This window comes from Vigna angularis, chromosome 8 (assembly GCF_016808095.1).
Source record: "Vigna angularis cultivar LongXiaoDou No.4 chromosome 8, ASM1680809v1, whole genome shotgun sequence".
Lineage (NCBI taxonomy): Eukaryota > Viridiplantae > Streptophyta > Magnoliopsida > Fabales > Fabaceae > Vigna > Vigna angularis.
Genome location: NC_068977.1, coordinates 29099957 through 29121704, shown reverse-complemented (window position 1 = coordinate 29121704; position 21748 = coordinate 29099957). Strand labels below are relative to the sequence as shown.

Genomic DNA, 21748 nt, shown 5'->3' with positions numbered 1-21748 from the left:
TTATATTAGTAAAAGTAAAATTAATAGTATACTTTTTTTGTTAGGAATTAATGGTTGTCCAATTATTTGTTACATTTATTAGTAAAAGTTACTGATTTATTACAATTATTTATATAATTTAATTACTTTTATTAGTAAAATTGACTGATTTGTTACAACTATTTATATAATTTAATTACTTTTATGATCATATATATATAATTAAAACTAATATATATATAATATAATTAAATTTTAATAAACTTAATAACTTCAACTTATTATTGGTATTACTAAACTTAATCAAGCAAGTTATATATTATCATATAATATCAAATAAAGTTAAGTATAAAACATCGTCTTCGAAAATCTTTTAACCTTTACATACGTATAATATAACAAAATTTAAAATCACAAATTCATATCAAAATCATATTTCACATTCATACACATGATATGTATATTTTAATATATCATTAACTTAAATATTCATTTGTAACATATATATTATGTATAATATTGGTATTTAAATATCTCCATTTATACTTTATAACAATTACTATATAAGATCTATATAATAATAAATGTTCGTTGTACCCTCAGTTTACATATACATCTTGTAATACAAAATAAAAAAGTTGATTCTTATACCTATACTTAATACCAATGTTAGATATACATATTTTAAACCAATATATAGTAAAAGTACCATTAAAAAATTCACCTTAAATTAAATTATAATGAAAATAAATTAAAATATTCATCACTAAAAGGTTTCTCTATCATTATATATATATATATATATATATATATATATATATATATATATATATATATTAACACCAATATCAAGATGAGAAATAGTTGAGGTTAATAAGTCCATTAAAATTTAATTATATGTATGGTATATAATAACTTTGTATAGACTATTAGATTGTGTTTTGTTGATAATGCAACAACTCGTATTATTTTCAATAGTAAGCATTATTATTATGATATTACAAATATATTTGAAGACTCTAAAAGAGCTATTATACTTCTAAAAAAAAGTATAATAGGAACTTGTTAACTTTCAAGGATATTCGTCTAAATAGATATCATATTGAGGCAAACAATGAATGAGATATGAAATATCTTTATATCAATACAATTGAGTTAAATAAAAAATGTGTATTGGAGAAATTATCAGTCTTCTCTTATGGTTTGTACTAGACATATAATAGTACAATTGAAATGCATGGCATTGTAAGCCAAAAGCTTACGAATTAAAATGAATTTCTTGTTTAGCATGATTGTTTGGGTCATCCTACATCTACAATGATGCAAAAAAATAGTCGGAAACTCATATTGACACCCACTTAAAAGTCAAAATTTTCTTCAATCCAATGATTTCTCATGTATTGCAAGTTCATAAGGAAAGTTGTTAACAAGACCATCGCTAGAAAAAAACTAGAAATGAGTCAATCTCATTTTTAGAACAAATACAGGGTGATATTTGCGGTCCAATACACCCATCATGTGGATTGTTAGATATATTATTTTTATCTTATCTTTATCTTTTATCTTTAGTTAGTTTGTTATTTTTTTCTTATTTGTATTTTGGATTTAGCATATATTTCTTCTATTATAAATAGAGTACCTTATGTGTATATTCAACATAAGAGAAATTAATTTCATACATAGTTTTTACTATATTCAACATGGATCATTTAGATATTTCATTATTTTAATTGATGCATCAACTAGATGGTCACATTTGTTTATTATCAATTTACAGTCAAGCAATTACAAAGTTATTATCACAATTAATTAAGTTAAGAGCCCATTCCCAAATGATCCGATTAAGAAAATCCATCTTGATAACGCTAGTGAATTTTCATCTCATGATTTTCATGAATATTGTATGTCAATTGAAATTGAAGTTGAACATCCAGTAGCACATATTTATACTTAAAATAGACTTGCAGAATAATTAATAAAACATTTAAAATTGGTTGCAAGACCATTACTTAGGAGAGCTAATCTTCTAATGACTTACTGGGATTGGGATATGTAATTTTACATGCTACAATAGTAATTCGCATCAAGTCAACACATTATCACAAATACTTTATTATGCAAATGGTTTTTTATTAATAACATAATATTTCTCATTTAATAATTTTTAGGTGTGTTACATAGGTTCCAATTCCCCCACCAAAAGAGAATATGATGAGTCCTTAGAGAAGATTGAGAATATACGTTGGATTTGATTCTCCATCAATAATAAAATATCTTCAACCCTTAATAGGAGGCTTATTTACAGTTTTATTTGTTGACTGTCATTTTGATGAGTAAGGTTTTTCAACATTAGGGGGAAAAAATAATTGGAAAAAGATATTGATTGGAATGGATTATCATTATCTCGTCTTATCATTACGACTTACCTAGCGTAGGACACCATCATGTTTTCTTATTATGAGTCATCTTGGAAAAATTAAGATTCTCGAAAGTAGAGTCAAATGACAGTGTTGTATGAGCCATTTTGGATATGATTCATGGACATTTGATTGATAATTGATTTGAAGAGAAATGAATTTGACTATATCATACTTTAATTTGAATAATATGAATTGTTATAATTATACTAGCTTACCCTAGTTTACGTTGTGTTGTGATTTGTTCACTTGCAATGTAGTATGTTATACGTGAACAAATAATAGTGTATGTAAGAAAGATATAAAACGATTAGATTACAAATGATCTTTCTAAAGGATAATTGTTATTTAAGTATATGTTTTTTTATTATACAAATCCTTATAATTAATAAAGTATTATTTATCTTTCAACAATTTTGTTTTGTTTTCATGAAGAATTTATAAATATATTTTATATATTTATATCTTGATTTATGTTATTTTATAAACTATGTAATATCTTAAATTAGTAAAGTGAATCCTCTTAAATTTAGGTGTTTCAACTTAGATAAAAAAATTTCATCGATATTTTAAATATGTTCTTATTATTATGCATGTTACTATATATAGATTAATACGTTAATATTTATATATAAAATATTACTACTGTCAAAAATAGGTTGTAACTCGCGAGTCAATCCGGCTCATCATGGGTTTGAGTCGGGTTGGGTTTGAAAAAGATGTAATTTTTTTATGCGGGTTAATTTTCAACTCGGCTCACCGGGTTGAACCCGTAGTGAGCCAGGTTGGATCACCAACCCACCTAATTTAATTTAATTATTTATTATTTGTTGTTTCAATATTGTTAGTTAGCATTTTTTTTATTATATTGTAGATAGTAATAAAGAAGAAGATGTTTCAATTGAGAAAAATATTATAAATTTATTTATTCAAGACTCTAATATTATAAATGGACAAGTGATACAAAAATTATCAATTTGTTTGTCTTTTGTACATGTTTTTGATTAAGATACTTTTTTTATTTTGAATTGTTTTTGGAGTTTAAGATCAAAAAAACTTATAATTAAATGAGCTAGTGAGCCAACCCGTTTAGAGTGTTACTCCCTTCACCACCCCATCTTCTCCCTCCACCTCCCTAATTTTTTCTAAATTCCAATCTTATTCTTTTTACTTTTACCTTTATCTATTTTACTTTTTATTTTTTAAAACCGTAATCCCCTTTCAATTTGGCTCTTTCTCTCAAATGCAAGCCTCCACCCCCCACCCCTTCTTTCACTTTCTCTCTTTCATTTCAATTTCTACATTCGATAACACCTAATCTAATTAATCCCCACAATCTTCTTCGCTAACAGTGTCACGAGTCCTCTTTACCTTCTCTACGTCACCATTATATATACCCTGTGACTTTGAATATCAGAATTAGTTTATTGAATCTACACCACATTGAGAAATCCTTACATCCACATATGTTGATGAACTACCACATGAAATTTATTATTCAAACTGTCAACTTCTTTCCATTACTTTTTAAAAAATATGACAAAAGTGATCAAACCATATATAATATAATGTAACTAAGCTTTCGAGAATAAAGAATAAAGAAAAGGCAGAAATGGAGAATGATGTTAACCCGTTTAACTCACCAAATCGTGATGAGTCGGACCGGGTTCGAATTTTTTCAGCTTGCTAATAAGTGAGTCGGGTTAGGTTAGCTCAGTAAGTGACCAACCCGTGGTGAGCTGGACTGAATTGAACCAGGTTACCTATTTTAACAACTCCTCAAAACTATTTAATATATATATATATATATATATATATATATATATATATGAAATTGATATTATATATATATATATTTATAATAAGAATTTATTTAAAATTTTTATTCAAAATTAAAAATAAGAATATATTTATAATTTTTATTTATTTATTGTTATGTTCATTCAAATCAAATGAAAAAGAAAGTACATTTCTAGTTATTCCAAAAAAAAGCTTTTATTCTATATTAGATTTAGTCCCATATAATTTGTTAACAGAATAATACAAGTACTAATAATAATTTTTTAATATAATTTTTACATTCATTCTCTTTCATACTTTTTTTTTTGTTCTCTAAAAATAACTTATACTTTTCATTTATCTCATTTCTTTTTTCCTTTTTTTCTTCTCTTTTACTACCCTTTTTTTTTCTTTTTACGATAATAATAAATATTTTACTTTTAATTTTGTACTTATTTATTTATTCAAACCTTTTTTTTATTAATGTTTTTGTCTCATGTGTTTTTCCCTCTCTTAATAAAATACAAAGAACAAAAAATCCTGTCTAAACAAAAATATCTACATCGTACACGCGCACCCTCTCATGGCAAAGATATCGCGCCACACATTCTTCTATCGATTCAGAACCCAAAGAAAAACGCTTTTAGGATTTAAGGCGAAACTTGAAGTGCCAGGGAAAGTTGCAGTTTGAATGATCGAATCCCCAATCACTGCCTAAGGTATTTATATTCCCTGCTTCCTCAATAATTTGGGATAGTATTTATTCAATCATTCTTAAAGGGTCAAACCCAAACCTTCATATCTTATTGGAAATTGAAAGTGGAAAAAATTTTGTACTTGACTTCAAAAAGGTTTTCTTTCATTAGATCCAATCCTAGTATTGGCATTTGACAGTTATTTTTTTTTTGTTGACAATTTTTTGGTGTAATTGTGAGAAGTGAATTTATGATATGTTTGAATTTCTTAGATCAGGTGTGGTTGAAGGAAAAGGGACAACAGTGGAAATTGAAGTTGAAGACGGAAAAATGCAGAGTGATGGAGATAAAAAAGAGGACATGGACAGGCTCAGTGACATGCCTAACTTTGTCTTACTTCATATAATGAAATTTATGAGCATGAAACAGGCTGTTCAGACTTGTGTCCTGTCTTCAAGATGGAAGGAACATTGGAAACACCTAACTGATTTGGCTTTGAATTCCTCAGATTTTACCAATCTTACACATTTCAGCAAATTTGTTTCTTGGGTTATTTCGAATCGAGACAACTCTATTTCACTGCATAGTCTAGATTTGAGGCGTAAAGGCTGCATTGATCATGAACTTCTGGATAGGATTATGGGGTATGCTGTGTCACACGATGTCCAGCAGTTGACAATTGAAGTTAATTTAAGTGTTATACTTGGTTTTAGGTTGCACCCTTGTGTCTTTTCTTGTAAAACATTGACATATCTCAAGCTTTCGATTTGGGCTGTACCTTGGATGACCCAACTTCCGAGTTCCTTGCATTTGCCAGCATTGAAAAGCTTGCATCTTGAGCACGTCACTTTTACTGCAAGTGAAAGTGATTATGCTGAGCCCTTTTCAACTTGTCACATGTTAGATACTTTGGTTCTTGATCGTTTTAACTTGCACCAAGGTGTGAAATTCCTCTGTATATGTAATTCCAACCTTTCTAGTTTGACCATTGGTAGTACCATTCAAGAAGCGCCTTACAAATTTGTGCTTTCTACTCCAAACCTTAGATATCTTACTGTGATGCGTGATCCTCTTTACCAACTCTCTGCATGCAAACTTTGTTTTCTTGAACAAGTAAGCATTGACTGTGAAGCCTATTTTCATACTCATTTTGAACGGACTTATTCAGCCCTTATAAGTCTGCTGCAAGTGCTTGCTGATTATGTAAAGATAATGATACTCTCTTCAAGTACCCTTAAGATTCTACATGTAAGTTTTATTTTGTTTTTCCTTTGTATTTTACTTTTGATACTGCCCATAATATGTTCCATGTGCCAAATTTCTATCCATTAGTCAATCTTGCTTTTCAAATTATCTTTCAAAGTGTGTCTTCAATCAACTCTCGTTGTGCAGGGTCTCTCAACTTCTGGTTCAATGATAACTCAAATTCCTTGTTTTGTTCAATTGAAGTCATTGAAATTGAAAGTGAAATCTTCGACAAACATATCCGATGATGGAGTTGGCAGGATAGTAGAATACTTACTTCAAAAATCCCCTTTTGCCAAAGTGGATATTATAAATTGCTGAGTGATATCCATGCACACTTAAATCTTCAGGTAGCGTGTTTTACATATTGTTGAGTTCATGCTTCGTTTATGTTTCCTTCTAATCCTGATACTCACGTTGTCTCTTCTCAATTCTTAGAGCCACAACAACTAAAGATTTCTATATTATGAGGTCCTTTTTGCCCCATTGTAGCCTTGCTTTCTTTCCCTATATTTGGCTTTACAGATGACAATTTTTAAGTATTACTGCGGGGAGCTATGTGTTTGATACATGCTATTTCTCACTCTTACCTCAAATATTAAATAACACAGACACACGTCACCTAGAGGGGAGCTGAATTAATTCTGTTTTGCTTTATGGGACAGCTGTGCTTTCCCCTGCTGTATTAGTGGTGCAGTGCACCGATTTCTGTTTTCTCTTTTCTGTTAGCATAAGTGTCTATTTTCTTTTTTCGGTTAGTGTTTGGCTGTATCTATTTATTGTCTCCTGCAGCTATGCTTTTAATACAATGAAAATATGATACACTATTTTAGAACTAATTTCCTTTTTAACTTTTCTGATATGGTATCAGAGCTCTGATTATCAGAGCTCTGGTTTGCTACATTCAATCATGGATATTGATCCATCTCAAGACCCTTCATCACCATATTATCTTAACCCATTTGAAAACCCATCTTTGGTTCTTGTTTCTTTCATTCTCGAAGGCCGCAATTACCACCAATGGTCACGAACGATTAATGCAGATGAGCTTGGTTTCTAAAAATAAGCTTGGTTTTGTTGATGGAACCATCTCACCTCCAGTCCGTGCTAGTCATATATACCCAGGGAGAGAGCAAACATGATGGTTGTGTCATGGCTTCTGCGATGTCTTTCTCCTTGCACTGCCCAGAGTGTCATATGGAGAGACACTGCTTCAAGTATTTGGTCTGATCTTGAAGAGAGGTTTTCTCGGGGAGATTTGTTTTGCATTGCAGATCTTCAAGACACTATCATATCTCTCAAGCAAGGGGACCTAAGTGTCACCAATTATTTTATCGAACTGAAAACTCTCTGGGATAAACTTGAGGTTTTTGGTCCAATCCCTATTTGTAGTTGTGCCATTAAAAGCTCTTGCAAGGCCTCTGTCAACACTGGGAAATACAGAACTCAGGACCAAGTGATTAAGTTTCTTCAAGGGTTGAATGACGGTTATTCCATTGTGAAGTCCCAAATCATGTTAATGAACCCCTTACCTCCCCTGAATCGTGTCTTTTCTCTGGTTGTTCAGCAAGAAAGGCAAATGTTTGGTGAAATTATAGAACACTCCAAGGTTATGGCTATTGGTGGTAGAGGAAACAGCGGAGGAAGAGGAAATAGTTTTTCTGGTGGTCATGGCGGAGAGGAAATGCAAACCTCAGTCGTGGTAATGACAATAAGATGTGCAATCATTGTGGTAAGATGGGCCACTCTGTGGACTCCTGCTACAAGAAACATGTCTTTTGCCCACATTTTAAGTTCACAAAACAGAACACCAACCATTCTTTTGCCAATGTAGCCTTCCACAGTGATGAATCTGAACCCTTAAAGGAAAATCAGGGGCAACAATTTGGTTTCATCAAAGTACAGTATCAAGGCCTAATAACTCTTTTACAGCAGTCGCAGGTGTCTAATAACGGCCAATAACTTCCAGTTCTTCCAGTTCACCTGCGTGTACTGGTAAAATCTTTCCTTTCAGCACATGGATATTAGATAGCGGAGCAACAGACCATATTTGTTTTTGTCTTTCTCATTTTGCATCATATCACCAAATCAAACCCATACATGTTACGTTACCAAATGGAAATAAGGTTATTGCATATTACTCTGGAAGTGTCTTTTTAACCAAAACTCATGTTTTACATAATGTGCTTTACATACCTTGCTTTAATTTTAACCTCTTATCTGTTACAAAATTGATTAAAGACCTCTCATGTGTTCTCACTTTTGGTTCCATTCACTGTAAAATTCAGGACAAGAACTCCTTGAAGATGATTGGTATATTCTGGATGATCTTTACACACTGAGAGTGCCTTCTTACCATACTTTCCCACATACTCAGACCCCTTACTGTATCACAACTGTTAGTTTAGCCTCTATTGGTATTGATGCTCTTTGGCATTTTCGTCTTGGTCATGTTTTCAACAAATGTCTTGATGTGATAAATAGCAAGTTTCCTTTATTCAAGAATAATGAGTCTTATGTTTGTGATGTTTTCCATTTGTCTAAGTAGAAAAAGTTACCCTTTCCTATTAGTAATTCTGTTTCTGTTAAATGTTTTGATCTAATACATACTGATTTGTGGGGACCATATTCCATTCCATTTGTTCATGGACATAAATATTTTCTCACTATTGTTGATGGTCATTCACGCTACACTTGGGTTTTTCCTTTAAAACAAAAATCTGAAACTGCTAAAATTTTGCAGGATTTTGGTACTTTTATACAAACCCAATTTGACAACATGATAAAAACCATAAAAAGTGACAATGGAGCAAAATTTTCCATAACTGATTTTTATGCTAACAAAGGAATAATACACCAAACTTCTTATGTTAACACACCTGAACAAAATAGCATTGTAGAAAGAAAACATGGCATTTATTGAATGTAGTAAGAGCTCTAATGATACAGTCCAATTTACTGAAAGTATATTGGTCTTATGCTGTATCACATGCTGCCTTCATCATCAATATGTTGCCTACACCAGTTTTAAAATTTTGTTCCCCACATAAGATTTTGCATAAGACTGAACTGGAATTTGCTCCATTAAAGGTTTTTTGTTCTCTTTGTTTTGCTAGCACTTCTCCTGTTAATAGAACCAAGTTTGATCCTAGAGCTTGCAAATGTGTTTTTTTGGGTACAAGTCTGGCACAAAAGGGTATATTTTAGGTTTAATTATACAAATGGTCCCTATCTGTTGACTTTTCTCAAATAGATCTCTTACTTATTTTTTGTTTTAATTGAGTTTTTATTTTAGAAAAATTAAAACAATTAGGTCTTTGCCGTTAGTTTGGTGTTAGTACGGAACTAACGACAATGACTTAATTGCTTCAATTTTTCTAAAATAGAGATCCAATTGAAACAAAAAATAAGTGAGAGACTTATTTGAGAAAAGTCACTAGAAATATGGACTATCTATATGATTAAACCTATATTTTACTGAACATACAAACTAGAGAGTTATTTGTTTCTAGAAATGTTATTTTCTACGAAAGTGTGTTCCCATACTGCAAATTAGAAGCCAAAGGCAGTGAAACTAACAAAGGTCCCTCCCCCAATGATGAAAACCATAACAATTATTCTCCTCTGTTTGACCCTCCAATTCAGACTCCCATTGATATTAGCCAGCGTCCTATTTGTGAAATTGATTCAGCACCACAACCATCCTTTGTCACAACCCATCCTACCTCCGTAGCACCAAACTCAAGAGAAAGGGGTTTGATTCTCCTTGTACATCAGAAATAGATTATTCAACTGAGATGAATGCTATCACTACACCTGCTTGCTCCAGCACCAGAATGAGAAGGTCTCCTGGCTATTTTATGGACTATCACTGTAATATTAGCACGATCTCCAATCCGTCTTCCAAGGTTCTTTATCCTCTTTCTTCTGTCTTGTCATATGAACGTTTATCTCCTTGCTATAAATCTTATGTTATGTCTTTGTCTTCACATGCTGAACCAAGAAACTATACCGAAGCTATCACCTATGACTGCTGGACAGATGCTATTCAGGCTGAATTATGTGGTTGATGATAATCAAACATGGATTGTCACTGATTTTCCTAAAGGGAAGGTTCCTATTGGCTGTAAATGGGTTTATAAGGTCAAATGCAGAGCTGATGGGACCGTAGAGAGACATAAGACTAGTTTAGTAGCGAAGGGCTACACTCAAACTGAAGGACTGAAATATTCTACACCTGTGGCTAAAATAACCACTGTGAGATTGATTTTATCTCTTGCTTCAGTGCTGAAATGAAAACTAAGGCAGCTTGACAATAATGATGCCTTCTTGCATGGTGAGTTAATGGAAGAAGTTTAATGGTGGCCCTTCCTGGACGGAATGCGGTTTTACCAGGACAAGTGTGCAAGCTACAAAAGGCATTTTATGGCTTAAAACAAGCTAGCTGGGAATGGTTTGCTAAATTATCCTCTTTCCTTCTTTCTGCTGGCTATACACAGTCAATGCATGATTATTCTTTGTTTATTAAGTCATCTAATGATTCTTTCATAGCAATTTTGGTGTGTGTAGATGATATAACTTTGACAGGGAATAATGACCAAGAAATAGCATTGATTAAACAAGCTCTTGATGTTTCCGTCCGCATTAAAGATTTGGGAGAATTGCGGTGTTTTCATGGTTTTGAAGTGGCATGGTGGACAAGGAAAGGGATGCATATTTGGGAGAATTGCGGTTTTATCTTGGTTTTAAAGTGGCATGGACAAGGAAAGGAATCTTAATGAACCTGGCCTTTTGGGATGCAAAATAGCATCTACACCGATTGATGATGCAAAAAGAGTTTCAGCAGACTCAGGAGAATTACTTGATGATTCTCTAGCCTATAAACGTCTTATAGGAAGACTCATGTACCTTACAGACTGTTAGGCAATTAAAGGTTTACGTGAGAAGGGGTAAAAAAGGGATGAAATAAGTAGTGGGAGACGGTGGTTAGTTGGTTAGAAGAGAGAGGGAATATAAATAACAAACAGATTAAGGAGAGAGGGTATCGAATATTATTTTGGAATTGAGACTGGACCTAGTGGCCAGTGGAGGAAGGGAGGCTTCCTTGGGGGAGAGATAGATACCTGTATTCATCTTTTCTATACATTACAGAGGAAATAGAAATATAGATACATGCATATTTCTTTATACTGTTGAGTGTGTGTATTTTTTGCTACTGTTCGGCTCCTTGTATAAAGGAACCTAACAGATTTGGTCCGACCTGCCGGATCAGTTTTGGAGAGGAGAAGAAGGAGAGGTAGCGAAGAAGCATGGAGGGACGAATGGGGGCGATGGAGGCGACAATGGAGGAACTGAAGGCAGAGGTGAGGGCGATGACTCTCGCTTTTCAACGAACCTCAGGAAGACGTTCCAGGAACCATGATCGGAGCTCCGCAGGGAGCTGCGACTCCGTCAATGCTGACCGTGAACGACGATCACCAGAGAGTTCGGAGGAGGAGTCGGAAGAGGAGGGAGGAGATGTGCAACGAAGTTGGATGAAACGTGTGGAACTTCCAACGTTCGAAGGAACGGACCCCATGGGCTGGATAGCGAAGGCCGAAAAATTCTGATATCCAGAACGTGACAGAGAGGGAGAAAATGAAGCCAGTATATATCTGTATGGAGGGAGGAGCTAGTTATTGGTTCCGTTTTTGGCGGAAGAAGACTAGACATCCAACTTGGAGCATGTTCACTGCCGCTCTAACACGGAGGTTTGGAGGCTTAAACAGGGGCTCTGTTTATGAAAAATTGGCTGCCGTCCGACAAAGGGGAAATGTCGACGAATATATACAGGAGTTTGAAGTACTGGTGGCGCAAGCAGCCGGAGTGAATGAGGAACAACTGTTGGGATACTTTTTCGCTGGGCTACAAGAAGGATTAAGAAATCTGGTGAGGCCGCATGACCCACGCGATCTGTTGACGGCAATGGAGCGAGCACGCGACGTCGAGCAAGCGGGTTCTGTATCGCGAGGTAACAGCGGAACGGGAGGAAAAGGAGGGGTGACCTGGGGAAAGTATTCCTCGAGCTCAGGTACTGTCGCGAGGACGAAGACCTATCGCGGCGCGTCGGAGGGATCGGTAAACGTCGGTGGGGTCGGCGGTGGATCGGGAACGAAGAAGGAAGGCGTTTCTAGCAATGTAACCGCCCGAGATGGTAGTAGCGGAGGAGGGAATACTCAAGGAAGAGGAGTAAGAATGTTGCCTTATCCCGAATATATAAAAAGGCGTGAAGAAGGGCGTTGTTTCCAGTGCGGTGGCCCATACAGCCCGGGCCATCGGTGTGCTGAAAGAAGTATGAGAGTGATGATTTTGGCGGAAGAAGGGGAAGAAGAGAAGATCGAAATGGTCGAAATGGAGGAACCGGTGATGGAACACACGGCGATGGAACTGTCAGGGTTGTCAGCCGGAGGACTCACCCAATCGAATACCATGAAGATGCAAGGATGGATGAAGGGGAGGAGAATTCTGGTGTTAGTAGACAGCGAAGCTAGTCATAGCTTTATATCCACCAGATTGGTGAAAGAATTGGGTCTGGAAAGCATTGACACCCATCCCTATAAAGTGTGCTTAGGTGATGGACAAAAGAAAATAACTAGTGGATATTGCACAGGGGTTACCGTGAAATTGGATGGGCTGGAAGTTAGAGATAAACTATATCTATTTGAGTTAGGCGGTGTGGATGTGATATTAGGAATCACTTGGTTAGCTTCCCTAGGAGAAATTAAAGTGGATTGGGGACACCTAATTATGAAGGTGGAGGTTGAAGGGAAAGTAGTGGAGATAAAAGGAGATCCCACTTTAACACGTCGAATGGTGACTCCCGAAGTCCTCTTAAAAGAAAAGGAGATAGAAGCCATGACTCTCGTGTGGAGTTTAAGTCAAGCAGAAGCGGTGGAGGGAGATGGAAAAACCGGGAGATGGACACCGACTCAAGAGGCAGGGCTGAAGCAGATTTTGTCAGACTTTGAAGGAGTATTTCGAGAACCTCAGGGGCTGCCACCTGAGAGGAAAGTTGATCATCGAATACCCTTGAAGGAAGGAACAGAGCCCATAAGTGTCAGGCCATACCGCTACCCACACCTCATGAAAACAGAGATAGAGAGACAAGTTGAGGAAATGTTGAAGCTCGGTGTGATTCGTCCCAACAATAGTCCATATTCAAGCCCAGTAATATTAGTGAAAAAAAAAGATGGGAGCTGGAGATTTTGTGTAGATTACAGGGCACTGAATAGAGTCACAGTGGCGGATAAATACCCAATACCAGTTATAGAAGAACTGCTGGATGAGCTTCAAGGGGCAAGGTATTTTTCTAAAGTTGATTTAAGGGCTGGATATCATCAGATCAGGATGAAAAATGAAGATATTCCTAAGACAGCCTTTAGAACGCATCAAGGGCACTACGAGTTTCTCGTTATGCCTTTTGGGTTGACAAACGCCCCTGCCACGTTCCAAGATATGATGAATTCTGTCCTCAGGCCATTTTTGAGGAGGTGTGTGTTAGTTTTTTTTGATGATATACTAATATACAGTAAATCTTGGGATGAACATATGCAACATTTACAGCAAGTTCTGGAGGTGTTAGCACAGCAGAAGTTATTTGCTAATAGAAACAAATGCGAATTTGGGAGAGAACAAATTCGTTATTTGGGGCATAAAATTTCAAAGGCGGGAGTTGAGATGGATGAGGAGAAGGTTTCTGCGGTGACAGCATGGCCCGAACCAAAGAGTATCAGAGAGTTGAGAGGGTTCTTAGGTCTGACTGGATACTATAGGAGATTCATCAGAGGTTATGGGAAGATCGCTCAACCTCTCACCAACCTGCTTAAGAAGGGAAAGTTTGACTGGTCTCTTGCAGGGGCAGAGGCAATGCAGAGACTCAAAACAGCAGTCACCACGGCTCCAGTGTTAGCTTTACCGGATTTCTCTCAAACCTTTCAGGTGGAGTGCGATGCGTCGGGCACAGGTTTAGGAGCAGTTTTGTCTCAAAACAGAAAACCAATAGCTTATTTTAGCAAAGCTCTTTCCGAAGTGTCACTCACCAAATCTGTTTATGAGAAAGAATTGATGGCTTTGGTGTTAGCCATCCAACACTGGCGACCCTACCTTTTGGGCCAAAGGTTCGTTGTTTATACTGACCAGAGGAGCTTGAGATATTTGTTGGAGCAACGTATTACTACTCAAAATCAGCAGAATTGGCTGGCTAAATTACTGGGGTATGAATTTGATATTGTTTATAGGACTGGGGCATCCAATAAGGTGGCGGATGGGCTCTCAAGAAAAGGGGAGGAATTGGAGGAGGGAGAAAAAGTACTGCACATGATATCTAGGCCCTATTGGTCCAATTTCCAGGAAATTATGGAAGAGGTTGAGAAGGATGCAACTCTAAAGAAAGTGATGGAAGATATAAGTGCAGATCCGAATTCACATCCGGCGTATACCCTGGAACATGGGAGATTACATTACAAGGGGCGGTTGGTTTTGTCAGCACAATCTTCCTGGATACCAAAATTATTAACAGAATTCCATAACACGGTCACAGGAGGGCATTCAGGAGTCTATAGAACATATAGAAGGGTGGCACAATCCCTGTATTGGACAGGAATGAAGAAGACAATCACCGACTATGTGGCTGGCTGCCTAGTATGCCAACAGCATAAGTACTTGGCATCCTCACCCAAAGGTCTCTTACAACCTTTACCCATTCCTAAAGCAGTATGGGAGGACATCAGTATGGATTTTGTGGTAAAATTACCTAAATTGCAAGGATTTGACACTATACTTGTGGTGGTGGACAGACTCAGCAAATATGGGCATTTTATTCCCATTAAGCATCCATATACAGCAAGGTCTATAGCTGCAGTATTTGTGAAAGAGGTGATTAGATTACATGGTATACCTATGACCATTGTTAGTGACAGGGACTCAACATTTTTGAGCATCTTTTGGCAAGAGATATTTAAATTGCAAGGCACACAGCTTAAGATGAGTACTGCCTACCATCCAGAGACAGATGGACAAACGGAAGTATTAAACAGGGTACTCGAAACATACTTACGCTGTTTTAGCTCAGAACAACCTAAAAGTTGGAGTTTGGTGTTACCTTGGGCAGAATATTGGTATAATACCAGTTATCAAGGGGCATCTAAGTGCACACCCTTTGAAACTGTTTATGGCAGACTTCCTCCCACAATCACACGATTCATCCCTGGGGAAACAATGGTAGAAGCAGTAGCCCACGACTTGCAGACACGTGATGAGGCTTTACAGCAACTGAAATATCATCTGGCCAGGGCCCAAGCCCAGATGACACACTTTGCCAATAAGAAGAGGGTGGAGGCCAAAATCAAGGTAGGGGATTGGGTATTTTTAAAAATCAGACCTCATAGGCAAACATCTATGCCAACAAGACTTCATCCGAAGCTGTCTGCACGATATTATGGTCCTTTCCGCGTGGAGCAGCAAATAGGCCCAGTCGCCTTTCAGCTACAACTACCAGAAACAGCAAAAGTACATCCTATTTTCCATGTGTCCCAGTTGAAGTTAGCTATTGGAACACATTCAGTTGAAGGCACCCTCCCAACTGAATTGCAGGATGACAACCCACGATATACCCCAGTGAAGGTGTTACAGCGAAGGAACCAGCAAAATCAGGGAAAGGAGATACCCCAAGTTCTCATACAGTGGCAGGAGAATGATATTGAAGGTGCTACTTGGGAGGAGGAGCACTATATCAAACAGCAGTTTCCTAACTTCAACCTTGAGGACAAGGTTGATAATGAAGGGGAGGGTAATGTTAGGCAATTAAAGGTTTACGTGAGAAGGGGTAAAAAAGGGATGAAATAAGTAGTGGGAGACGGTGGTTAGTTGGTTAGAAGAGAGAGGGAATATAAATAACAAACAGATTAAGGAGAGAGGGTATCGAATATTATTTTGGAATTGAGACTGGACCTAGTGGCCAGTGGAGGAAGGGAGGCTTCCTTGGGGGAGAGATAGATACCTGTATTCATCTTTTCTATACATTACAGAGGAAATAGAAATATAGATACATGCATATTTCTTTATACTGTTGAGTGTGTGTATTTTTTGCTACTGTTCGGCTCCTTGTATAAAGGAACCTAACACAGACACACGGCCAGATATAACTTATGCTGTGCATCATCTTGCACAATTCCTTTCCAAGACAACAACAGCACACTACATTGCTGCTCTCAGGATTCTTTGTTACATCAAAAAGGCACCAGGCCTAGGATTATTTTTCCCATCTGATTCTGCCCTTCAACTGAAAGCTTTCATGAAAGTGACTGGGCTGCTTGTCCTGATACAAGGAAATCTATTACAGGATATGGTGTGTATCTAGGCTTCTCACTCATCTCATGGAAGTCAAAGAAGCAAACCACAGTCTCCCAAAGTTCTTGCGACGCAGAATATAGGGCCATGGCAGCTGCAACTTGTGAAATTCAATGGCTTACCTTTCTCTTGCAAGATCTTCAAGTCCCTTTCAAGACTCCAACTTTGCTTTATTGTGACAATCAATCTGCTTTGCATATAGCTGCCAACCCAGTTTTCCATGAAGGGACAAAGCATATAGAGTTGGAATGTCACATTGTAGAGAAAAGACTCGACATGGGCTAATGAGATTATTGCCTATTTCTTCTTCTTAACAACTTGCTGACATCCACACCAAAGCTTTGAGCCCCAAACATTTTCATTCTCTAGTTCCCAAGCTGGGTCTCCAGCTTGTGGGGGGCTATTAAATAACACAGACACACGTCACCTAGAGGGGAGCTGAATTAATTCTGTTTTGATTTATGGGACAGCTGTGCTTTCCCCTGCTGCATTAGTGGTGCAGTGCACCGATTACTGTTTTCTCTTTTCTATTAGCATAGGTGTCTATTTTTTTTGTCGGTTAGTGTTTGGCTGTATCTATTTATTGTCTCTGCAGCTATGCCTTCATACAATGAAAATATGATACACTATTTTAGACCTAATTTCCTTTTTAACTTTTCTGATATTGGTACATGCTATTTCTCACTCTTACCTCAAATATCTTCCCTATTTGCCTTATGCTAAGGCTAGGGGAAAATATTTTCTTATGTTGCTTTATCCATTAAGAATTTATGGGGGGATAATAAATTGAGAATGCACGAGGAAAAAAGGTTTTTCAAGGAAGATCTAGATACGATTATTTGGAAAGCATTTCAGTAAGATCTAGATGGAGTTCTTCAAAATAGAAAAGAAATCAAGGAAACTTTTGTAATCTAGATTTAATGACATAATAAAACCCCTGTAGTTTCAGTTGGATAGGCATGGTTGTTTCCTCTTTTTTTTTGTGCTTTTTGGTTATACAGTAAGATTCACCTATGACTAGTAGCAAGTGGGTGAATTTGGATTTCAGCTTTTAGGTGGAGTTTTGTTATGTGTTGTCTATTGTGATGTTTGGCTGATTTATTTTCACTAATAATTTCCAAAGTACCTCCTTATTTCTTGTGTTATAGATCAGGATTTTGGAAAGGGAACGGTGTTAATAACAAAATTTTTGTTTTCACCATTTCCCTTACAAAATTTACAGAGAACTTTTGTGCGAAATAGTTTTATTTTGCATATTTGGGGATGTTGAATATACCGGTTTGAACAGAGGATTATGATGCTAAATAACTGAAGTTTGATGTTTCAAACTATGAAAGTGAATTGTCTTGTTTCTCATGCTTGGTTTATTTTAAATTCCGAACTTCATTTTATTGTTTTTTGCATTTAGTCTGTGATTATAATATTTATTATTTGTATACGTTTTTTATTGAAAAGTTAATTTGGACATCCCATCACTGGCGCCAAAAGAAGCATGATTATTTCAGAGTCTAAACCTGATAGGTTCCTAAACTGGGAACCTAATCAAGAACTCCCTCACAGTCTCTCACACCTAGAAAACAGAGAGAAATATATGGTGAATTGTGTATTATTAACAGAAAGAATAGTGTGTATACAAGATCCAGAGGCATAACCCTCTTCACAGGTCAATGGCCTGTTAACAAACAATGTACTCAAAAACTGCCTTCTAACTATCCAAACAATCTATTTGTACAATTCCTCTACCTTCTATCCTAATCCCATTTCCCATTATACCCTTATATCCCAAATACCCTATATCCTAACATTACACCCCCCTCAGAACAACCTTGTCCTCAAGGTTGGAACCGAAAAGCTCGATCTCATGGCTCCTCTTCATCAACCTGGTACCATATGAAGGGATATGAAGGGAACCCACTGGATGCTGCCCTCCAATTCAGGTCTGGAGGCTTGGGTGGTGGCGATTTCTCCTCCAATGACTTCCATTCTTCCTCTTTCCTTCTTATCACCCCCAAATTCCACACCAAGGTCCACGATTCTACTTCCTTTATTTTTAACAAAGCTTCTGGCTCCCCCCACCTTCTAGCTAGTGTTGGATCCCCCTTTTTGAATACCTTCTTCCCTCTTTGATTGAACACCCTAGTCAATACCGTTCGATTTTGTCCAATAATGGTCAACACCGTTCGGTTTCGTCCTATATTGGTCATCACTGTTCGGTTTCGTTCTATAATGGCCGATACCGTTCGATTTCTTCCTATAATGTGGACCACCGTTCAGTTTCGTTCTTTAATGGTCAATACCGTTCGGTCCCCTATCGAACATTGCAGCTTCATTGCTTTTGGCTGAATAGGGCCTCCAGTCGAGAGAGTGGACAACTTTGTCTGCTTCAGGTCTAATTCTGTCTCGGACCGTTCGACAACCTCACCTGGAATATTGCGCTCGACCTCGGATCGCTCGGCAACACTCGATCTAACATTCGGTTCCTTCCTGCTAACTTCAACCGTTCGGTCCGTGTTGGTTTTCTTCCTCTGCTCATCCCCCAAGCTCACCTGGTACGGTTGGGTATCCTCCATGGGTAAACCCCGATACTCTATTAGTACCTTGCCTATGAAACTGTGGCTGGCTCCTCACATTCGTCCCCCAAATGACTCGTCTTCTGACCCGCGACCCGCCAAAATCTTGAGGTCTTGTACAGACTCGTCCACCGTCCCTTTCTGTTTGGATGCTGCCAAACGCTCAACGATGGTTCCAAACCGTATCACCAGGGCTTCCTTCAAACCATTCCAAGAACGATTCTTGGCTTTCTCCTTCCAGGCTCTGAACCAGTAACCCGCGCTTCCCTCCATGCTAATGGCTGCCCGTCGCACCTTTTCTTCCTCCTTCACCCCCTGGGTCTCAAAAATTGTCTCCGCCCTAGCAATCCACCCCATCGCATCAAACCCTTCGAAAACAAGTAAATCTACTCTCCTCTTCCCACTGGGTTGCACTTCATGGCGTTCATCCCGTCTCTCCCCTTCCTCTTCCTTTCGCCGGTCCCAATGTTGGTCGTCCTGGTTGTGGCCTCAACCACCCAACATCCTTACGATTTCTTGCAAACCTTGGCGTATTGCAGCATAATCTTGGCATATTGCTGCATAATCTGATCGTAGCTCCCCTGTCTGCACCGTCATTCTATCAACCGCAATTTCTTTTACCCTCACCCGATTCTGGCGCTGGTTCGAATTCGGCAGGTCGGACCAATTGATAGGTTCCTAAACTGGGAACCTAATCAAGAACTCCCTCACAGTCTCTCACACCCAGAAAACATAGAGAAATATATGGTGAATTGTGTATTATTAACAAAAAGAATAGTGTGTGTATACAAGATCCAGAGGCATAATTCTCTTCACAGGTCAATGGCTTGTTAACAAACAATGTACTCAAAAGCTATCTTCTAACTATCCAAACAATCTATTTATACAATTCCTCTACCGTCTATCCTAATCCCATTTCCCATTATACCCTTATATCCCAAATACCCTATATCCTAACATTTTGATAGGTTCGTAAACTGGGAACCTAATCAAGAACTCCCTCACAGTCTCTCACACCCAGAAAACAGAGAAAAATATATGGTGAATTGTGTATTATTAACAGAAAGAATAGTGTGTGTATACAAGATCCAGAGGCATAACCCTCTTCACAGGTCGATGGCCTGTTAACAAACAATGTACTCAAAAATTGCCTTCTAACTATCCAAACAATCTATTTATACAATTCCTCTACCTTCTATCCTAATCCCATTTCCCATTATACCCTTATATCCCAAATACCCTATATCCTAACAAAACATGACTTGATACTATTTTCTTTTCCATACATAATAAATTTAGACTCCAACATGATATGGTGGATGATATTAAACTGATATGCTGAGCAGAAAAATTCACTGTGATTTTTTGAAAAGAATCATCTGCTACTGCTATTGTTTCTAGCCATCTAGGTTGCTATTCTGTACAAATATTTGCTATCTGGTGGTGCCTAGTCAGAATGTTATGCCAAAAAACCATGTAAATCTTGGAAGATACATGGAATTGTGATTCATGCCATGACTAAAATGCTTGAGCAAGAATTTTGGTTTAATTTTCACCAATTTTTACCCGAAAATCTTCTTTTCATAAGCCATACATTTTGTATTTATATTTACTTACATAGTAGAAATCATTTTTTTTTCCATTGACAGAAGGTACTCTTATTGAGCACATAGACTAATTTTTTTTGTTCTTTTGTTTTCCAGTGATATCCAAATATCTTAGTAAGGACAACACAGACTTTGACCATCATAATTGAAGTGGCTGTATCCAGGCATCTATGATATCTTCTATAGCTCAAGCTATTAGAGTGCTATTGTTAAGGTTTATTAGCTATTGGATCTTTGGATGAAAGGATATGTTAATGATAATATTAATACACATTAATAGTCCAATTGCAATTCCTGCTCCTCTTTTTCCTTTTGAATGTAAATAGATGAGCCAAGGTTCTGTGTATCATGCCTCTACCAATGTTTGGATGTAACTGAATTACTAGACTTTGGTGTTGTTTGAACTCTTGTCAATTTTATAATGATGAGTATGTTTACCATGTCTTATCAATTCCTGAGGAACTTTGTAAAAGTAGGTGAGGACTTTGTTTATAATGTTATATCAATTGCTGAGACATGGATGTGGGTCTGTTTGCTTACTCACAGTAAGTAATACTGTTGAGAAATATTTTCCTAGCATGAACATGTTGTGAATTGAGTACCTCTGTTTACCTCTGTCATAATCAGATGCATTAATCTAGTGAAAGCATATATAATGGTTTGGACTCACTTAGCCACACTTTTTATGTCAATGTTCACAACATCACACATTTATAAAAGCATCGAAATGCATCACTTGGAACACCATAAACTATACAATATATATTTATTGTATAGTTTTGTTCGAACTATATTGCATTTCGGTAAAAATAAACGTCTAGTTTATTACATGAATTCATTTTTAGATACACATTTGATATTTATGTTCCTATTTAATATATTTATTTGTTTTTTTTTTCATATAGAAATGTATGAGTACGAATTATAAGTGTTTATCATGTAAACTTTTAGTTTATTAAGTAATTGAAAAATTCATCTTCTATTTACTTTTCAGTTATTAGTTTTATTTTATTTGAAGAATTATTTTCTTGTTATGTAATTTTTTATTCTCTCTTAACTCGTTCTATAAC

General features: G+C 36.7%; 1 protein-coding gene and 1 long non-coding RNA gene across 5 annotated transcripts; one reads left to right on the top strand and one right to left on the bottom strand.

Moving 5' to 3' along the window:
• Positions 1 to 4730: 4730 nt before the first annotated feature.
• LOC108345569 (putative FBD-associated F-box protein At5g22720) lies at positions 4731 to 21191 on the top strand. Of its 4 annotated transcripts, none has more exons than XR_008244745.1 (5): positions 4731 to 4894; positions 5143 to 6118; positions 6263 to 6465; positions 8404 to 8513; positions 20775 to 21191. XR_008244745.1 is itself a non-coding variant. In XM_052866981.1 (4 exons), exons 2-3 carry the CDS (start codon positions 5201 to 5203, stop codon positions 6434 to 6436), a joined length of 1092 nt encoding a protein of 363 aa, XP_052722941.1. In that variant the 5' UTR covers positions 4731 to 4894; positions 5148 to 5200; the 3' UTR covers positions 6437 to 6465; positions 20775 to 21191. The 4 variants fall into 4 exon arrangements, 2 of the variants coding, with proteins under 2 accessions (XP_052722941.1, XP_017439661.1); XR_008244744.1 differs by having other exon boundaries at positions 8404 to 8532; XM_052866981.1 differs by lacking the exon at positions 8404 to 8513 and having other exon boundaries at positions 5148 to 6118.
• On the bottom strand, positions 16057 to 17827 carry LOC128193486 (uncharacterized). The gene is made up of 2 exons (XR_008244746.1): positions 16624 to 17827; positions 16057 to 16469 (listed from the first exon to the last, which is right to left on the bottom strand). It is a non-coding gene; the product is annotated as an uncharacterized LOC128193486 (long non-coding RNA).
• Positions 21192 to 21748: the final 557 nt, after the last annotated feature.

Bases quoted from the DNA above. Each gene is read 5' to 3' on its own strand.
- LOC108345569 (XM_052866981.1), top strand. From the start codon at position 5,201: ATGCAGAGTGATGGAGATAAAAAAGAGGACATGGACAGGCTCAGTGAC. The intron at 6,119-6,262 runs GTAAGTTTTATT...CTCGTTGTGCAG, and splicing joins GTACCCTTAAGATTCTACAT to GGTCTCTCAACTTCTGGTTC.